The sequence below is a fragment of the Hippopotamus amphibius genome, chromosome 14, assembly GCF_030028045.1.
Source record: "Hippopotamus amphibius kiboko isolate mHipAmp2 chromosome 14, mHipAmp2.hap2, whole genome shotgun sequence".
In the NCBI taxonomy this organism is placed as follows: Eukaryota; Metazoa; Chordata; class Mammalia; order Artiodactyla; family Hippopotamidae; genus Hippopotamus; species Hippopotamus amphibius.
The window spans coordinates 11,745,907-11,765,578 of NC_080199.1; the positions used below are offsets into that span (position 1 = coordinate 11,745,907).

Here is a 19,672-nt window from a genome sequence, read left to right on the forward strand (position 1 = left end):
TTGTCCTCCCATTATGTGGAGCTCTTAGCAGTCATTCTTGCTTTATTCATTTCTCATCTCCTAGCATCTCCCAGGCCGCTCGAGTCAACAGGCATCTTTCAAAAAGGCATCAGAAAATGCATCTACATTAAGAACCCATTGCTGTGCTCCAGTGTCTGAGATCATAGCGTTTGCCCGTGTTGAAGGACTCAAGCAGAAATTCGGGAGAAGGATGCGTTACTGTTGGCGGTGGCTTATAGCACCTAGTACTGATGTCTTGTTAGGAAACATCATGGGTTACAAACAAAGTAAAGCAAATTCTCCTGGTTGAATTAAGTATATTCTACATGCACGTGTTCTGGCCCTTTTGATGTGAAAAATTAGGAAAGGTGATGGGCAAGATGGATTTAAAACATTGCCCTACCCCCTCACCTCACCCAACCACAAGCCCAGGCTTTTCCCTGTAAGCATGAACAGTCGATTTGCAGGAAGGCCCCTGAGCCTCCAGAAGCCTTAAAGCTGCATGGAGAGCATCAAGATAAACTTTGTCGGGGAAGGAGACTTGGGCCAGCATCTTGTTGCACATTTTTATTCAGAAATGAAAAGGAGTCCAGGGAGGCTGAGTGGCTTGCTCAAGTTCACATAGCTAGTTAACAACTGAACTAGAACCAGAACCCAGTTTCTTAGTTGGCATTCTGATGGTCATTTCATTTTGCTTGATGTAGACAGTTTATTCAATATAGTCATGATAGAGTTTGGGTCCTTGCTAAGAACCTATTATAACAAGTACATGGCTGAGAAAATTAAAAAGATACTTAATTTCTCATAGGCAATGATTAGAGATGTAATAATAGACCTCGTTAAGCCACCAGCAGCGAGGACAAGACGTCCTGTCCCCTGTGGCTGTCACTGCCCATCATGTGCTGAGATGTGACTCACGGTCTTTGGACAAAGAAGCAGATGAGAGAGGACGTTCTATTAAGAGCTCTGACTGCCAAGAAGAACAGGATATAGATGTAGAGGCATCAGGTGTGAGGCATAATGTGGTTGGAGATGACTTCTATCTTGTGAATGTCTTAGCTTCCTCTTCTCCCTGTTCCCAAATCTTACTTCTCCAGCTCCCATGTCTGCCACCACATGTCTCTTTCCCTGAATGACTTCTCTTCTTCTGTTCACCCCTTCAGTATTGGGGACCCTGGGTTTCTGTCTATAGACTCGCTTTCACACTTTCCCCCAGGGACCCTCACCCACCCTCAAGACTTGCATGCCCACCTCTATGCTGATGTTCTCCCAGTCTGTAATTCCAGCCTTCCTTCCCACCCTGTGCTCACATCCCATCTCTCTGGCTGTCTGCTGGATGTTTCCAGTTGGAAATCCCACAGGCATCTCCAGACTCCACTCTACCATCTTCTCCACAAAGCTGCAGTCAGCAGTCAGCAGGCCGCCCAAGCTAGGAAGGTGGGATTTGTTATGGGCCTTGCTGTGAGACTGGAAGCCTGTTGTGATAACTCAGGAGAGACCATGTGGACCTCCTAGTCCTTCCCTTTATAATCCATTGCTTCAGCCCTACCTTCAGGTGGATCTAAAATGCGGAACTGGTTATTTTATCCCCTTGATTAAAATATTGCATGATTTGGGGGATTCTCTGTGAAATCCCCAGGCCTTACATAACAAATCCAACTCACTCTCTACTTTTTTCATCATGTACAACCACTCAGTTGTAATGAATGACTTGGTCATTGCTCAGGTGTGACTCATACCTTTATACCTGTAGTGCCTCCTCTTGGAATGCCCTTCTCTCCTTTTCTGGCCAAATGTCCTTGTCCTTCAAGATGGGCCTTCCTCTGGGAGCTCTTTCCTGACGGCCACCCTCTAGTGCAGGTTAGCTCACTGTACGTACTGTTTCTTTTGCCATGCGTACTGCTGTTTATATTCTGTCTTCCCAGATGGTGTTCCTTGGGGATAGGGACTGCATTTCATTCGTGTTTGTGTTCCTGGCCTGACATAAAATACGTGCTCGTAAATATTTATTGAATGAATCAGCAGTTCTCCCCTTGCCTGCCACTGACACCTGTGCCTCTCCTTCACGGTCCGCCAGAGTTTTCTTTATTCCACCATCCAGGACGTATGCCTTCTTCCGTTGCTTGCACCCTCAGTCTCGGGCTGGACCCCAAGTCCCTTCTACCACTTGGGCTTAGTTCTACTCTCAGTGTCTGTCCTTTCTGTGCATCCTTTTCATTCAGTCTGAAATGCTCATGTGTTTTTCCTTTCTGCTCTCTAAATTCTATGCCTTCATTCAAAGCTTGTCCCCTCTTCCATTACTTTATGAAGCTTTTCTTGATGGTAATGCTTAATTATTCTCTTTTGCTTTCTTTGTGTTGGTTTTGACTCTCCATTTGATTATCAGCTTCATAAGGGCAGGGATAACATCTTAACTTCTCCCCCACAGTGCTTACATTGTGTGCTACATACCGAATAGTCTGTCCTTGTTCGCTGACGTGCAGGTGACCCTCCAAGATGAGGGCAGAGCTGTCTGACAGTCTGGCTCTTCAGGACGGGTTAGCTTTCAAACATATTTAGACATCTCTGTAAGAGAAGGGTTTTTTCAATGTAATTTTTATTTCTTTGTTTTTCTTGTTATCAGAGTACCAGAGAAGCAGAAATCAAACTGAAAAGTGAAAGCAGAGTTAAACTTTTTTACTTGGACCCAGATGCCCAGGTAAGAACTGTTTTAATATTTAAAATAGTTCAAGGAAAGAAAACCTTTGATAGGTTATTTGTTTGCTTATTTATATATTTTTGATAACACAATATAACAGTATAGACAATTCAGGAGAAAGAGGAAAAATAAAAACAACCTGTAATCTCATTACCATAGCACAACCATTGTGAATATTTGCTATTCAATAGATTGTTGAAAGTTGGAGGAGATTTATCCAAAGGCACTCTCAAGTCCACAAAGAACATATATAATTTACCCCATCAAATCACCATCAGAAAATAATAAGCGTCGCTAAAGTTGCCCAGTAGACTGTGCTATTTCCTGGCTAGCCCAAGCTCAGTTACAAATACAAGCCTTGCAGTACATGTGGTCCACATCTGTGTCCCCCCAAAATTTAAAACATGGCTTGGGAGGGCCTCCAGGGATGTCTACAAATAGGGCTGCTTTGAGGGGCCAACTGATCAGCTGTGTTTCCTCCCGTATTTTCCCCTTCTTCATTTGTGGTCTTTTTTTTTTTTTTATAGAACTTCTTTTAACTATTTAACTTTAAAAATAAGTATTTTTCTATGTCTCCTCACAGACTTCATAACTATAAATATATATTTTTGTTTGTTTGCTTTTTGATGATTTTTTGTTTATTGTGGTAAAATATGCATAATATAAAATTTACCATTTTAATCGTTTTTAAACATACAACTCACTGGTGTTAGGTAGACTCACATTATTGTACAACTATCACCACTATCCATTTCCAGAACTTCTTCATCCTCTTAAACAGAAACTGTGCCCATTAAACAACAGCCTCCCACGCCTCCTTCTCCTCACCCCTAGTAACCTCTGTTCTACTTTCTGCCTCTATGAATTTGCCTGTTTAGGAAGTTCATATATGTGGAATCATACGACATTTGCCTTTTTATGTCTGGCTTGTTCCACTTAGCGTAGTGTTTTCAGGGCCTGTCCCTGTTGTAACGTGTGTCAGAACTTCACTTTTATGACTGAGCAATATTCCATTGTGTGTATACACCACATTTTGCTTATAGATTTTTCTGTTGATGGGCACTTGGGTTGTTCATAACAATAATTTTTAAGCTCTGTAGAATCATCCATTGAGTATATACAGCATTGTTTATTTGACCATTATTATATACTATATAAATGTATAAAATAGTAACATTATTGTGAATAAATGTATATAGCGTTTCCATATTTTAAGCAATTTCCTTAGGATACATGTATTATGGGATTTTTTTTTTCTTTTTGGTGGGAGCATAATACATTTATGTATTTGTATTTTCTTCTAAAGAAGCTTGACTTCTCATCAGCTGAGCCAGAAGTGAAGCCATTTGAAGAGAAGTTTGGAAAAAGAATTCTTGTCAAGTGCAATGATTTATCTTTCAATTTGCAATGCTGTGTGGCTGAAAATGAAGAAGGACCCACTACAAATGTAATTTTGGTTTTAAAAAATAAAAATTAAAAAACCTATTCAGACGTTCCAGATGTCCCTGTTGCAGTGCAGTCGGGACATGCAGTCCTAGTTCCTGGTATCAGAGAGGTGCAGTGTTAGATCAGGGTGTGGAGGGTTGTTTAGGCTGCAGCGACGGGATGTTTGTGATGCAGGACAGGGATGGGAGCTATTGCTCTTTAGCAGTAATTTATAGCAACAGTCATACATAGGTCTCGTCATTTCTTCTGTGATAGCAGCTTTCTTTTTTCCTGACAGTTTGAGCCACAGCGATGGTCTGGATTCTTTTGTTTTGTTCAGGTGGAGCCTTTCTTTGTTACTCTATCCCTGTTTGACATAAAATACAACCGAAAGATTTCTGCTGATTTCCACGTGGACCTGAACCATTTCTCAGTGAGGCAGATGCTGGCCACCACATCCCCGTCTCTGATGAACGGCGGTAGGCAGAGCTCGCCTGCCCCACTGGACATTCTTCACGACGCCGCCATGCAGTATCCAAAGCAGGTGGGGGGTGTGAGCCCAGCGGTCAGGCTATTAAAGCTTATCTTGCACAGGCTATGTAAATACATAATAACACTTTGTAATGCACAATTGGGATGAATGAGGCTGTTAATTATATTGACAGCATATATAATTAGACAGTAAAAGCAAGCTGAAAGAGAAGAACCGGTTTTTGATTTCTCATTTCTGTTTTCTAAACTTTTTTGATCAGGTGATGAACTGTTGATGAGTTAACCAGCCTGGCCCTGGGTGCTTCTGAATAGCCGTGCTGTATCAGTGCTCTTTGCTGCTTGAGAATCTTTAGTGTTCATGGGATTTGTTTAATGTGGCTGTAAATTGTACTCACTAAAGAAAATCTTTTGCTCCCTAGGGAATATTCTCAGTCACGTGCCCTCATCCTGATATATTTCTTGTGGCTAGAATTGAAAAAGTGCTTCAGGGGAGCATCACACATGGTGCGGAGCCGTACATGAGAAGTTCAGACTCCTCTAAGGTATGGGTGACTTGTGTGCTTTGTGATGATAAACAGCAATCAGAAAAAATAGAAACAGAAACACTTAAAGAAATCACAGTTAAGCATATTTATATTCTAAAAGATGTAGACTACTCTATGTAGATTTACTCTTGTAGTTAACCTTATGTGTCCAATTATCAATGAAAAGTAGTCCCATGTGTAAATAAAATACTTCATTTGGCTAGACTATCCTGAAATCCTGAAATAATTGGCAGAGGAATTACCAGCTTAATAGTAAACTTTCTGTCATTAAAAAGTACGTATATGGTATTTAAATAGAGTTCTTCCACTTGTTGGCATGTCTCTGAGGTCCTAGAATTATACATTTGGGTCCATTTACACTTAAATGTGAGACTGGAGACTAGGAGGTGACATGGCTCAGATGGTCTGGCGAGTCGTGTCTGTAGATCTGGCGCACTTGTGTTTTGTCAGGTGGGGCTGGGCTATGGTGGCAGAGGTGGTGTGACATTAGGTAGGAGAAGGAAGGGAAATAGACAAGATGTATGTGTGGTATGTTTTCATCACTTTGGTGTAGTGTTCATTACCTGGGGTGTGCCTAGGTGTGGACATACCATAGAGTTATTGAATATTAGAAGTCATCTAGTCCAGGACCTCCTTTCACACTTCCAAAAACTGAGGTTTATGAAGATTTAGTTACCTGCTTAGTGTCCCACAGCTGGAGTCACTAACGGGCACTTGACTGTCACTTTCTCACACATTGAACTACCTGTTTTGAGTAAGCTATTGAGTGCTGTCCTGTGCCAGTTTTATAGTACTTTTAGTTATTGTAAAAAAATTTTTTTATTAGTGGTCATCTGAGACCCTGATACATTGACAAGGACTGGTCAGCGGTAGGAGGGGACACCCCAGAGGCTCTAACTAAGGTTTTCTGAGCTGATTCAGAGCCTCCTCTCTTCCTCTCTGTGGCCACTGTACATCACAGGTGCGTCCACCAACGTGCAGGATGGTTTTTAAAGAACAGGTTCCAGGAGTAAGAGACTTGGGTGCTGAGCCCCTAACTAGCCTGGACACATCATGTCACCTCTCTGGGCCCAGCTGTCCCATCTCTAGATGAAGGATGATGCTACCCGCCCCTGCCTTCCTCTCAGGAACAGTGCTAAGATCAAACAGATATGTATGAGACAGTGCAATGGAGACTGTAAATCCCTGATGCAGATAGGAGGATGTCGTTATCAGTTATCTCAACTCCAGTCTAGGAGAAGCCCATTTACCCAGGCGCGTGGCTTCAAACAGTATGCCTTTCTGGCTGATAAAAGCTGAGTAAAGTTTGGCCTCTGGAGGGAAGCTATTTTATTTTTTAAATCAAGTCTGTAAAGCCTTGGGTGAGAAGCTCTTTTAGTTCTTTGATGTTTTGATTAATAATCAATGAATACCCAAGATAAGATCTACTCCCCTACTGTGTATGCACCACATTTCCAAGGCTGGCATGCACCAGCTTTGCTACTTCTGCTTGCCACGTGCATGGTTGGAAATTGGCAGCTCATGCTGGTGCGAAAATCACATGTCCCCTGGGGCTGGACGCCACCCTGGCCAGCGTCCATTGAGCATCTGTTGAATTTGCTCCTCCTTCGTTACTTATGGAATGTATAGCTCAGCCATGTGTACATTTTTCCATGCGTTCACACCTCCAATGCAGTAAATTAAAGCAGGGATTAAGACTCAACCATCTTAAATAAAAATAGAAGTTTCGGTGGAGATTTTACTGAGGGATGATTTTTTTCTGTATATCAAAATGTCTCTTCATGTTTTCCAAGATGGTGTAGAATATCATTTGGAGGAAATTATTGCTTTGGAGGAAATTTTTAGGAAAAGTCTCTGTAGGTGTCCACCATGAATAGATTTTCTAAAAAAGGAAAGAGGGGAAGAAAAACCCAAAGGGCAAAAAATGAGTCTTTCACTCTGACTTTCATGTATATTGTGTTCCATTTACACCCTCAGTAAGTCTGAGAGTTCAGTCCTTGTTCACTATAGGCAAGAGTGAAACTTATTTGAAGCCTGTTTTGGCTTTAAATTTTATGCTAATATTGCATTTTACTCCACAACATAGTCATTATTGTTAGAACCTTAAAGTAATGATTTGTACCTGAAAATGCGTAAGTGAAATGGCCACCCCGGGAAGGCAGACCATATTACTCTGTGATCCCCGAGTCCCCGCATGGACGTGCCCTACTTGAAGAAGAAAAGGAGGGCTGGGTGAGCTCTGACACCTGTCTCAATCGAGAAGTGTTTTCCAGGTCCCTCGGGAAGGCAGCAGTTCCCCCACCATGAATCGTCATGGTTTTTAACCAGAAGGGATAATGGCCCAGGCTCTGCATTTTTCAGGTGGGAAAGTAGAGCGCAGAGAGGTTTAGTGCTCCAGACTCACACAGCTGGTTTCAGTTTGACTCAGGGACAGAGGGCTCTATTGTTCTCCTTCCGAGTCTTCTAGAGGAGCGCTTCTCCAACCTGTTGCACGCATATTGCCGGAGGTCTGGTCAGAATGCAGATTCTGACCCAGGAGGTCTGGGTGGGTCCTGAGACTCTGCATTCCTGACAGGCTCCCTGGGGGGCTGATGCTGCAGTTCTGCAGAGGGCACATCAGTTCACAGGCACTAGGTCACGTTTCCCAAAACTGGTTTGACTCTGATGCACTAAAGTGATGCAAAAGACCCTTCAACCCCCCCACTCTGACTCTGAATCAGTCAAACATTATAGTGGTGACAATTCCAGAACAAGCAAATCTGGGGAAATGAGGTGTCATCTGCCTTAGCAATAGGGGTGTAGTTGATGAATAGACCTGCCATGCATACATCTCAGGCCAAAAGCAGATCTGCCTCCCTGTGCACTATAGAGGTGATCCGTCCCCCCACAGCAAACCAAAACTGATTATTGGAAAGTGAAAGTAGCAGTGGTTTATACCTAGAAAACAAGAACATAGTGATTGAAAACCCTGGCCTAACTTAAGTCAATACCTATAATGTCTTAATAACGAATATATATACCCCAAATTGGGGGAGTCTGCATAAGCCAGTGCACATTAGGAGCTACGAAAGCTTCATGTTTCATTAGTGTTCTCATGTAAACTCTAGTAATGTGATATATTTGGGCATGAACACCAAGTATTAGAAATTATTAAATAACTCAGTGGACTTATAATACATAGCCCTTAGTCATAAAGAAATATGAGAGCCTGTGAAGCGGCATGCTTGTTGACTCTGAAGACTAAAGAAACGACACACATTTTGGACACAGTTTTCATTTGCTATTCTTTGAAAATCACTGCTAGAGAATGTGATAAACAGAATACTCTGCACTGAGGATAAATCCAGTCATATTCGTTAAAATATGATGTGCTTGTCCATGCATCTGATACTACCGTAAGAGCTTGTGTAGTGAATGTGAGATAATGACTCTCTAGATCATAATTCTCCCATCAGTGGGATACAGTAACTCATGGTTTTATTCTGATGTCTTCAAGGTTGCTCAGAAGGTGCTGAAGAATGCCAAGCAGGCATGCCAAAGACTAGGGCAGTACAGAATGCCATTTGCTTGGGCAGCAAGGTAAAGAGAGCATCTTTTATACCTTTTATATACATATAGATGTATGGAGATAGATAGATAGATCGACCGACTGACTGACCGACTGACCTATTCTGTTTGTTGTCCAGAGACAAAGAGCATTTAAATGTGTAAAACTGGAAAATAAGTAAGCTCCATATCCGGAAACTCATTTATTAGAGACACAGAGAGGAGGGATGCTGGCTGGAGGCTAGCGTGTTGGCACTGGCAGGGTGGACGTGAGTGTTTGTTGGAGAGCTGGGATTCCAGATTCCAGCCACGTGCCTCCAGCTGGGAGTGGGTGGCAGCCCAGTGAGGCCTGCAGATCTCTTTCTTAAGCATTTGGCTGTGTATGTTATTTCCTAAGCACAAGCCATTTGCTGGAGACGTTTTCTATGTAAATTGAGTTAGTGGTGTTCATCCTTATAAATATCTATCTCCCATGTCTTTAGATAATGAGATTTCTGTTGGCTATAGCCAGTGGAATAATAATTAGTCTTCACATAGAAACCAGAGTCAAGTTGTGGATTTATTTTGGTCATTTGGAAACAGCTTAGACATGTTGTTTTGCTATTTCAGGACGTTGTTTAAGGATGCATCTGGAAACCTTGACAAAAATGCAAGATTTTCTGCTCTCTACAAGCAAGACAGCAATAAGCTATCCAACGAAGACATGCTCAAGTTACTTGCAGACTTTCGGAAGTGAGTCTCAGGGCCTTACTTATTTCTTTTCTTTTCTTTTTTTTTTTAATTTAATTTTTTTAATTAATTAATTTATTTATTATTTTTGGGGGGGTACACCAAGTTCAATCATCTGTTTTTATACACATATCCCCATATTCCCTCCCTCCCTCGACTCCCCCCCACCCTCCCTCAAGTCCCCCCCACCCTCCCTGTCCCAGTCCTCTAAGGCATCTTCCATCCTCGAGTTGAACTCCCTTTGTTATACAACAACTTCCCACTGGCTATCTGTTTTACAGTTGGTAGTATATATATGTCTGTGCTACTCTCTCACTTCGTCTCAGCTTCGCCTTCACCCCCCGCCCCCTCCCAGTCCTCGAGTTCTCCAGTCCATTCTCTGCATCTGCATCCTTGTTCTTGTCACTGAGTTCATCAGTACCATTTTTAGATTCCGTATATGTGAGTTAGCATACAATATTTGTCTAGGGCCTTACTTATTTCTACACCTGTAAAACAGAAGTTGTTCAGTGGAGAGGGAGGAAGCAGAAGCGGTTTTTTCAGTTGCTCAACTCTAACACCAGGGCGTGTTGGACGAACGTGGAACTTCTCTCAAGTCCTTTAGCAGGAAAAAGGGGTTTAGAATCAGAAGAGTTCCCTGGTTAATTTGAATTGTATAAAGAATGTTATTAGTGGTGCTGTGAAGGGCGGGTTGGGTAGAGATGAGCCCAGGGAGGAAAGAGACAATTGAGGAACCTTTGGCAAGAGGTAGGCAAGGGCTCAGCAAAGCCACTGCAAGTGGAAATAGGAAGAGTAGGATACAGGACTAGTTCAAGTCACGTCAGGCAGGCGCAGTTACTGGGTCTCGTCTTCCTGATTGGGTATTAGGGTGCAAGGAGAGAGAGATGTTTTCTGACTTGTATGATGGAGTGATTCCTGGTACCATGAACTGAACGGGTGATGGGGGAAGGACTGGAACTCATATAGTACTTACAGTTCACAGGCATTGTTCTAGATGCTTTACCTACATTAGTGAGGATATTTGTTTCCTGGAGCTGCTCTAACAACACACCACATTCCCGGTGGCTTAAAACAACAGAATTCTAGAGGCTAGAAGCCTGAAGTCAAGGTGTTGGCAGGGCCAGGCTGCCTCTGAGATCCCTAGGGGAGGATCTTTCCTTGTCTCTTTCAGCATCTGGTAGCCCCGGGTGTTCTTGGGCTTTGGGCAGCATAACGTCAATCTCTACCTCCGTCTTCACGTGGCTGTCTTCCTGTGTGTCCTGTCTAAATTTCCTTCTTCTCATAGGAACACATTATATTGGATTAGGACCCACTCTACTGACTTAAGCATCTTAACTTGATTACATCTGCAACAGTCCTGTTTCCAAATAATGTCGCATTCATAGGTACTGGGGGCTAGGACTTCACCATCTTTTCGGGGAACACAATTCAACCCATAACAATAAGGCAGAGAGAGGCTGAGTGAGGTGTCCAACATTGTACAGCTGGTGGACGTCTGGTGGCTGAGAACCTGGGCTCTTAACCACTGGACTCTTTTGGCACTCTGTCATGAGTTCACTGCTGAACCTATGACACTGATTTCATTTGCTAGGGACATGGGTTTTAGAATTTCTCTAGCAAAATTCTGGGAAGGAGAAAGAGCTGAGGGTATTAAAAGACAGTGAAATGAGAAGGGCCAAGAGCCAGCCAGAAACTATTGTGTACCTTAGGTGCCTGTCAGTCTAATTTTTTAATTTGAAAAAATGCATTTCAAAGTAAGCACATCAGTTTGCCTAGAACTCAAAATGGCTATTTAGCTTTCTTCATTTCACCTTTTTCTTACTTCTCTCTCCTATTTTTTTCAGAATTCTAAGTAGAGCCATAATTAACATCTTTTACAAACCTTTGCTTATTGGTAATGGGTAGTGTATTGTTATATATACTGTGTTGTCGTAGAGTGATTATTGTTAAGTTTTTATTTGATTTTCGGGAAACTTTCAGCCTTGCTTATGGAATAAAAAGTTGACTTTTTAAAAAGCTCTAGTCACCTTTAGTTACATAGATTACAGTTTTCGCTCACTGGCCTACCATGTGATTCTCAACAATCATGATGTAGGTCTCTGTACTCAGGAATGTGAACTCACTGTATCATTTTTGAAAATAAAATAGTTCATGTATTTCTTTCTGTATATAAATGAAGAAATGGATAGGCAAATAGCTAGCTAGATAGAAAGATAGAAGGGCATGAATCCAGTCATATAGGATGTATACCAGATGTTAGTCCTGGTTATCTCTGAGGGATGGGATTATGGGTGATTTTTCACTTTCCACTTTGTGACTTTCCATGACTTTACGTGAACTTTATATTTTTTTAACTAACATTTACGCATATATTCCAACAAAACAGACAGTGATGTTTTCAATGTGATGGGTGTTGGGAGCCTTGTCTCAGAAGTCACTCTCTAGGCTGGTTAGCTTGGAGCGTCCCCCCGCAGTGGCCGCTCTTCAGGGGTAGCCCCGGCTCAAGGTCTGGCTTCCTGGGTGGAGCCTGGAGGGTGGAACTTTACAGGGTCATCAATCAAAATGTGATCTGAGCAGAGAGCCTGCAGCCAGGCAGCAAAGAGCACAGGCCTCCACTGGTCCCAAGCACAGGGTGGGTTCTCCCTGCACACCACCCCCTCAGTAGGAAGGGTTTTCCGGGAAGAGTGTGGTCCAGATGGCCAGCGAGAGACTCAGAAGCCCGAAAATAGGGACCCGCTGCTGTCAGCAGCAGAAGACGCAGCAGCGTGAGGAAAGCTGCTGCCCTTTTTCAGTAAGAATCCAAAGAAATGCCAGTGTTTCTTTGTGTGGTCTTCGCAGTTGAGTTAGGGAAGTGGAGGATTCCTTTTTCATTTTTTAAGAAAAATTAATGTTGCTCTATTTCTGTCCTCTTTTTTTTAGTTTTTTTGTTTGTTTGTTTTTTTGTTTTTTAACGAAGAGTAATCTCATGTCAGTGGCTTGGGCATCAGCTTGGATCCAAAGCTATTGTTTCTGCTCCCATGATTGTCTCAAAGTGTCATTTAACAATGGATGAGAAGAATGTTCTGAAGCTGCCCTCGTGTTTAGAAAATAGCTGCCAAAGCTCATAAGCCACTTTGCCCCCTCCCTTGTAGTAATTAGCAGAGGTGACATGCCAAGATTTAGTAAGAAAATAGTTCTGTCAGATAGATGCTATTGCTGACATGTGCTCCAAGAAGTATCTATCTAAGAAGAAGAACATAGTTTTTTACATTTGTGTGATTTGTTCATGGTTGTGTGTTTTCTTATTTCTGCAGGGGATCTGAAGGCTAAGTATAAAAATAGAACATTTTCTTTTAAATGCAGACCATTTTTTAATGCTGTCATATTGGGTAGTTTAGGTAATAATACTATTAGGGTTTCTGCATGAGGCTTACATATTTGTGTTTATTTGTACCTCTATATTAATGACATTCTTACCTCCATTTCCCTCTGGTTACATTGCACTCAAGCCAGGGGTTCTGCTGGCCCTTCTCTAAACCCACTGCGTGCTTTCACTCCACTGTGCTTTGCCCTCTGGCCTAAATGTGTCCCTTTCTGCTTTTGTCTCTCCAAGGGAACCCCACTCATCCTTCACAACCTAATCCGTAACTCACTTCCATGCTGAGAGACCTGGGGCAGGTCACATGGCCTCTGTGCCGAGTGTCCTCTTCTTTTCAAGGAGGGATAATTATAGTTCTGCCTCCTAGAACTGTAGGGGGAATAAGTGCCTGTCAGGTTGATTCCTCTCACTGTGAGCACTGGTCTCATCCCCTGTTCCTTCTCAATACATCTAGACCTTCGGCTTTTTGGAGGATGTTTGTATACGCTCTATGGAAGTAGTTGCCACCGTATGTCTTAAGTAGTTGACAGTATTCTACTGGATTTTTGGCTTTTTTGAGGACAGGAGTCAGATCCTGTTTGTCTTCTGTCCATGGTGCTTAGTATAGTGCACATTGTAGCACAGTGTAAGCACTTGATAGATGCTTGTTGAAATTTATCATAGACATACATTCATTGGTTTTGTTTAAACAAAAATATCTCAAACTTCTTTCAATCATAAATATATATATATTTTTAAGTGACAGCAAAGCTTTTAGGGAGTATTTCCTTTTACGAAATGCAGTTAGAAGAATAGACTCACACCAACAACACACCCAAGCATGTCTATATTACCAATTAATCACTTTAATGGGTCAGTATAGGAAGTAGGGAGGGGAGGACCAGTCTCCAGAAGCACAGAGGTGAGGACACCAAACCTCTTGGCATGGGATGACTGCTAGATTGTGATACCACTGCCCTTTCCTCTGGTGGGAGGGGCTGGTGCCTGCTTTCTGGTGTGTGGATCTGAGTCTTTTCTCTCTGATGAGCAGGGCCATGTCAGGTGATGTGTTTTAGAGTATCTGTGAGCTTAGTATGGCTTTAGGTAGTCTGTGTGCTGATGGGTGGGTCTGTGTTCCTGTCTTGTTTGTAGTTTGGTGTGAGGTATCCAGCACTGGCAGTTGTAGACAGTCGGGCGGAGCCGAGTCTTAGACTCCGACAGAGGGCTCCTTGAGAATTCTGTGCAGTTAATCTTCCCTCTGGCTGAGGACTCTCTAGTGGTCTAGCGTCCTGGATTCGGTGCTCCTTCCCCAGAGTCTCCAACTTGACTTCTGGTCGAGTAATCCAAACTTCAGAGGTCGCCAGTTATGCCAGGATCTTTGCAGTCCTCTCTGGTGTCAAGTTCTTCTGCTGGTGTTCAGCTGGTTCTCTGTGGGAATGATTGCATCCTTTAGTGTCTTCCTGATGCATCTGTGGAGAGGGATGCTTTCCACGTCCTTCGACTTCACCGCCATCTTTTGCATCCCAAGATGGACTTCTTAATAAGTGGTGCCTAGACAACTGAGTGGTTTTGGCTCAGGGTCTGTCCTGAGGTTGCAGTGTAGATACCAACTGAGGCTGCATTTATCTGAAGGCTTCACTGGTACTAGAGAATCACTTCCAAATTTATTCATATAACTGTGAGAAGGGGGCTTCTGTTCTTTGCTGGCTGATTGCTAGAGGCTCAGCTCCTCACCACCTGGGCAGTTTTGGAGGTTAGAAGTTCAAAACCAGTCTCACTGGGCTAGAGTTCAGTTATCAGCAGAGCTGGTTCCTTCTGGCGGTTCTGAGGGGAGAACTAATTTCCTTGGCTTTTTCAGCTTCTGGAGACTACCTGCACTCCTTAGTTCATGGCTCTTTCCTCAAATCACTCCAACCACTTGTTTCCATCATCACATCACGTACTTCTTGTAAGTGTTGCCAGAGCTGCTCCAAGCCTTTGCTCAAAACCTGCCAACCCCAACGTTAGCAGGGGTTGACATAAATCTTTAAGTTAAATGATCCAGAAATAAGAAAGGAAGCTAGAAACAAACAAACAAAACAGATGGAAGCAGCTGAGACGCCCTTTCCTCTGGAGGAGTGGTTGAATCAGCAGAAATGTATGCGCAGTGGGAAAAGAAACCTTTCCTTTTCCCAGGAGAGGGAGTTTGAGCGTCACTCTTAAGTTTCCGTAGACAGAAGCAGTTTCCAAATGCCAGACTCCCTACATGTATCTCCATTACACATGTATTTAATCACTAAAGTTTCAAGATGAGTTTTCATGTTCAAGTATTCTTTTATAAGTTTTGCGTAGAATGTAGGTACTGATTTTTAGCATTAAGAAAACCCAAACTAATTCCAGATATGAGAGAATTCTCTTTGTGTAACACATGCTCGTGCACACACACACACCATCACTTTGGAAATGCACATAAAAAAGGCAGTAGAATTTCTGTTGTGTATGACATTTGATATCTAATAAGCCAAGTTCAATAAAAATCATGAAGTTTTGAAATAGGTTTAAGATTATGTTTTAAAATACTAAGTTGGTAGGAACAGCTTCCACAGAGTCCCTGTGCTACCTGATAGGGAGCTAAGCTCAGGTCGGTGCTTTCTTGGAAACGAATGGAAATAATGCTGCTGTAGAAGTAGCAACTAGAAGTAAAAGCTCTCAGTAGAGGAAGGAAACAGGATAAGAAGTAAGTATAGTTAGACATAGAAGTAAGCAACACATTGTAGAAAGAGTTCCAGTGAGTGAAGATTGTTTAATTAAAAATTGTTTCTTAGAAATCCAAATCTCAAATTTATATGTGGATGATGTCAGAGTGATAATCAAAAAAAAATCTTGGAGAAGGTACATATTCATTCATAAGTAGAAATAACTAGGAAGGGGTGAAATATAGTACTCTCGAGGACCTATTGTACATTCAAAAGTATCATTTATATTAAATATAATATTTCTGACTCAAGGACGCAGATACAAACTCAGTCGGTGTCCCTAAGATTTTGTCAACACAGAGTTTTATGGTTTGTTGCAGAGTTAAGTTGCTCAAGTGAAGAGGTGGAACAAGGCACCATATGTCAGGAGAATTTATACCTGCATAGAAACCCCTAGGTCTGAGGGTTGATGCCCCAAGAGCTTTGGGTGAAGGTGAGGGAGGCTCACTGCAGTAGTTCACAGTACTTGGGAAGCCATTGACAGCTCCCAGGAAATGATTGTCAAAGGACGATCTTCCTGCTGGAAGAAAAGGGTATTATGTTAATAAATCACACAAGGGCACAGGGACAAAGTGTCAGGGTAATGCTGGATGGTACCCAGACATCTTTTGGCCAGGAATCTTTTTAACGGAAGGCAGAATGGTGAATATTTGTTGACTTGCTTTCTTGAAAGGTTCTCTCTCTCAGGATTTCAAGGAATTGTTCATTTAAACTCAGACGTAAACAAAAGACAAGTGGAAATGAGAGGAACCCTGAGAGAAAGTGATTCTATAAGTTGGAGCAGGTGATGGACAAAGATGACTATGCTCAACGTAGGCTGTAGTCACACGGAAGCAAGAATTTAGAACCGTTAGAGACATCCTGGTTCAGATCCACAATACCACACGATATATTTCAAGTTACATGTGAGATTGCTTAAGACAACAGTAATGTCTGAGGAATCTTAAAAACAGGAGTTAGGAACTTTTTGAAACTGGGAACAAAACCAAATGCTGAATCTGTTGGCCACTGAGCTGTGATGTTTCTTGCCAGTGTTCTCAAAGACATTATTAAACAGGTGGCTTATGAAGAACTAGGAGGCAGCGTTCTGTGTTCTAGGAATAAGTCATGTCACGACGAACTAGTCATCCTAACCACGTTTCTTCTTCTCTGTTTTTAATTGGGTTGCCAAGCTGGTCCAACAAAGAGATGCAAAGTGTATATTCTAAGATGACCAACAAGTCAGAGAATTGTAGCATGTGAGAGAGTGGACAGCTGTTCCATGCTGGAGTGACCAGATGCTAGGAAGAGTGATGAATGGCTAGTATCAGTCTGGCAATGGGCCTCTAGAGGCTTGAGAAGGAGCTACTTCTTGGCAATATCCTGTGCAGTATCTTCATCAGTGACTTTTATGAGAATGTACGGTGCTCATGAATGTCTTCATGACATAAAACTGTTAGGAATATCTGATACACTAGATGTTAGAATCTGGATTTAGGAGGGTTTTGATCAACTGGAAATAATCATAAAAAGACAAAATTTCGTTGAGACAAAAATCAAATCCTGTTCTGACTTCTAAAAATAGAATTATATAAGTACAGGATGGAGAGATGTAGCAAGACAGTGAAGCACATGAAAAAAGATTTAGGGAGTTTAGGTGATTGTAAATTGTGCAAAAAAAAAAAAAAATTGAATGTGCATCACTAGGGTGGTGTGACTGCGTAAAAGTGATAGAATTTTGGCTGCATCAGTAGAAGGATATATTGTTCAAAGCCAGACAACTGCTGTATCCCATCTGGTCAGGCCACACTGGGCCTCATCTATGCGGTTCTGGGAGCCGTGATGTGAATAGGATGTGCTTAAGGAGAGAAATGGCATTGGAGGAAGACGCAAAAGGGCTGAGGATCAAGGACTTCAGGATGGTGTGATAGCTGTGTATAGATGGTTAAAAAGTGTTACACAGAGAAACATAACCAGGCTCCTTGATGAGAGGAAGCTTCAGAGAGGCGAGTCTTACCACGCTGCGGGGAGCAGTCTGAGGATCGAGGCTGCTGTGTTGAAGGTTTCCTTGTCACTAGGAAGGGCTGACACAGGAGCAGTGCTTGTCAGGAATGTCACAGAGAACATTCCTGTATCGGATGGAGTCAGACCAGATGCAAACACCAGACGTGTCACTGGGTACCTTCTTTATATCCGGCATTTCACTGGACATTGGAGCTAAGGTGGCTTCTGAATTTTCATGATTCTACACGAGCCAGGAATGTATGTTGGGGATGGAGTGATTCAGGAGAACTTCGACTGTAACATTTTGCTGATATTCTCATCTGGACTTGCGGTGTCCTGCACGGTAGCCACTAGCCACATGTGACCATTGAGTGCTTGAAACATAGCAGGTCCTACTGAGATGAGCTCTAAGTGTACAATACACATCTGGTTCTGAAGAATTAGAATGAACTTTTTATACTCATTACATACTGAGATGATATTTTTAGTATACTGGGTTGAATAAAATATTTTTAGAACTAATTCTACCTGTTTCTTTTTACTTTCTTTAATGTTGCTATTAGAAAGTTTAAAATTACTTTTGTGGCCTGCATTATATTTCTCTAGGAAGTGCTGCTCAAGAATTCAGAGCTAACCCAGCTTGTTTGATTTTTCTCTTCTTTTGTTTATAGACCTGAGAAGATGGCTAAACTCCCCGTGATTTTGGGCAATCTAGACATTACAATTGATAATGTTTCCTCAGACTTTCCTAGTAAGTGTAAGTTCTATCTAATAAACAGACGAGTTTTTGTTTGGTTTTTACTTCAATTTTTTTGTTTTTTATTTTTTTAGATTATGTCAATTCATCATACATTCCTACAAAGCAATCTGAAACCAGTTCTAAAACACCAGTCACGTTTGAGGTAGAGGAGTTTGTGCCCTGCATACCAAAGCACACTCAGCCTTACACTGTCTACAACAACCACCTTTATGTTTATCCTAAGTCCTTGAAATATGACAGTCAAAAGTCTTTTGCCAAGGTGAGTGCAAAGATTGAAGTTTTATTTTATTTTTTTTATAAATTTATTTGTTTATTTATTGGCTGCATTGGATCTTTGTTGCTGCGCGCAGGCTTTCTCTAGTTGAGGCAAGCGAGGGCTACTCTTCATTGTGGGCTCCTCATTGCCGTGGCTTCCTTTGTTGTGGAGCACGGGCTCTAGGTGTGCAGGCTTCAGTAGTTGTAGCACATAGGCTCAGTAGTTGTGGCTCACGGGCTCCAGAGTGCAGGCTCAATAGTTATGGCACACGGGCTTAGTTGTTCTGTGGCATGTGGAATCTTCCCGGATCAGGGATCGAACCCGTGTCCCCTGCATTGGCAGGCAGATTCTTAACCACTGCGCCACCTGGGAAGTCCAAGGTTTTATTTTTGATACTAAACTCTCTTAGGTTTTAGTGTCTCATGTTTTTTTTATAAACATTTACGTACTTCGGCTTTTTATTTTATTTTAATTTTTTATTTAACTATTGCTGCAGGCCAGAAATATTGCTATTTGCATTGAATTCAAAGATTCAGATGAGGAAGACTCTCAGCCTCTGGAGGTTTGTATTTTATGTGTTCGCATTTTCCCATTTTAAAAGTGCAGTTACATGATATTGTATGACTAAAGGGATTTAGCACATTTTAATTGACACAAACACAAAAATATGTGACATCACAGAATATAACTACATACACTGAACCTTACAGAATAGGAATAATTGAGCTCTTACTTTTAATTGTTAATTTCTGTTTTGTTATGCTCTTTAGGGATGGAGTTTTCTTATGTACGTTCAGTTCAATAAACATATCATGCACCTACCTTGAAAATGTTTATTCTAGTATGTAATAATAATAGTAGACTATTGGTAGTGCTGATTATATTCCAGGCTCTGCTCGTAGAGCCTTATAGGTAAATAGACTCCTTTAATGCTCAGAATAGTCTTTTGAGGTAGGAACAATTTTTATATGCATTTTCTAGATGAGGGAACTAATGCACAGAATCTAAATGAATTGCTCAGGGCCATACATTAGTGGAACTGGTGTTCCAACCCAGCAGTCTGGCTCCAGAGCCCAAATTCTTTACTGTAACTGTGGAAATGACTTTCCAAGAAGGGAAGGAGATAAAGATGTGAAGAATATAATATAGTTTTTGCCCTCAAGAAA

At 41.9% G+C, this 19,672-nt stretch overlaps 1 protein-coding gene across 20 annotated transcripts in view; it reads left to right on the forward strand.

Moving 5' to 3' along the window:
• DOCK9 (dedicator of cytokinesis 9) overlaps positions 1–19,672 on the forward strand; it is a 279,214-nt gene that overhangs the window by 168,926 nt on the left and 90,616 nt on the right. For all 20 annotated transcript variants that reach the window (XR_009049021.1, XM_057707550.1, XM_057707546.1 and 17 more), the window contains 9 exons: positions 2,624–2,698; positions 4,005–4,145; positions 4,464–4,667; positions 5,035–5,157; positions 8,657–8,739; positions 9,316–9,438; positions 18,162–18,241; positions 18,322–18,509; positions 19,003–19,068. Coding sequence is in view for 19 of the 20 variants with exons in the window: in XM_057707550.1 (XP_057563533.1) it covers positions 2,624–2,698; positions 4,005–4,145; positions 4,464–4,667; positions 5,035–5,157; positions 8,657–8,739; positions 9,316–9,438; positions 18,162–18,241; positions 18,322–18,509; positions 19,003–19,068 (1,083 nt within the window). In the remaining variant the exon portion in view is untranslated. The remainder of the gene's footprint in view (positions 1–2,623; positions 2,699–4,004; positions 4,146–4,463; positions 4,668–5,034; positions 5,158–8,656; positions 8,740–9,315; positions 9,439–18,161; positions 18,242–18,321; positions 18,510–19,002; positions 19,069–19,672) is intronic.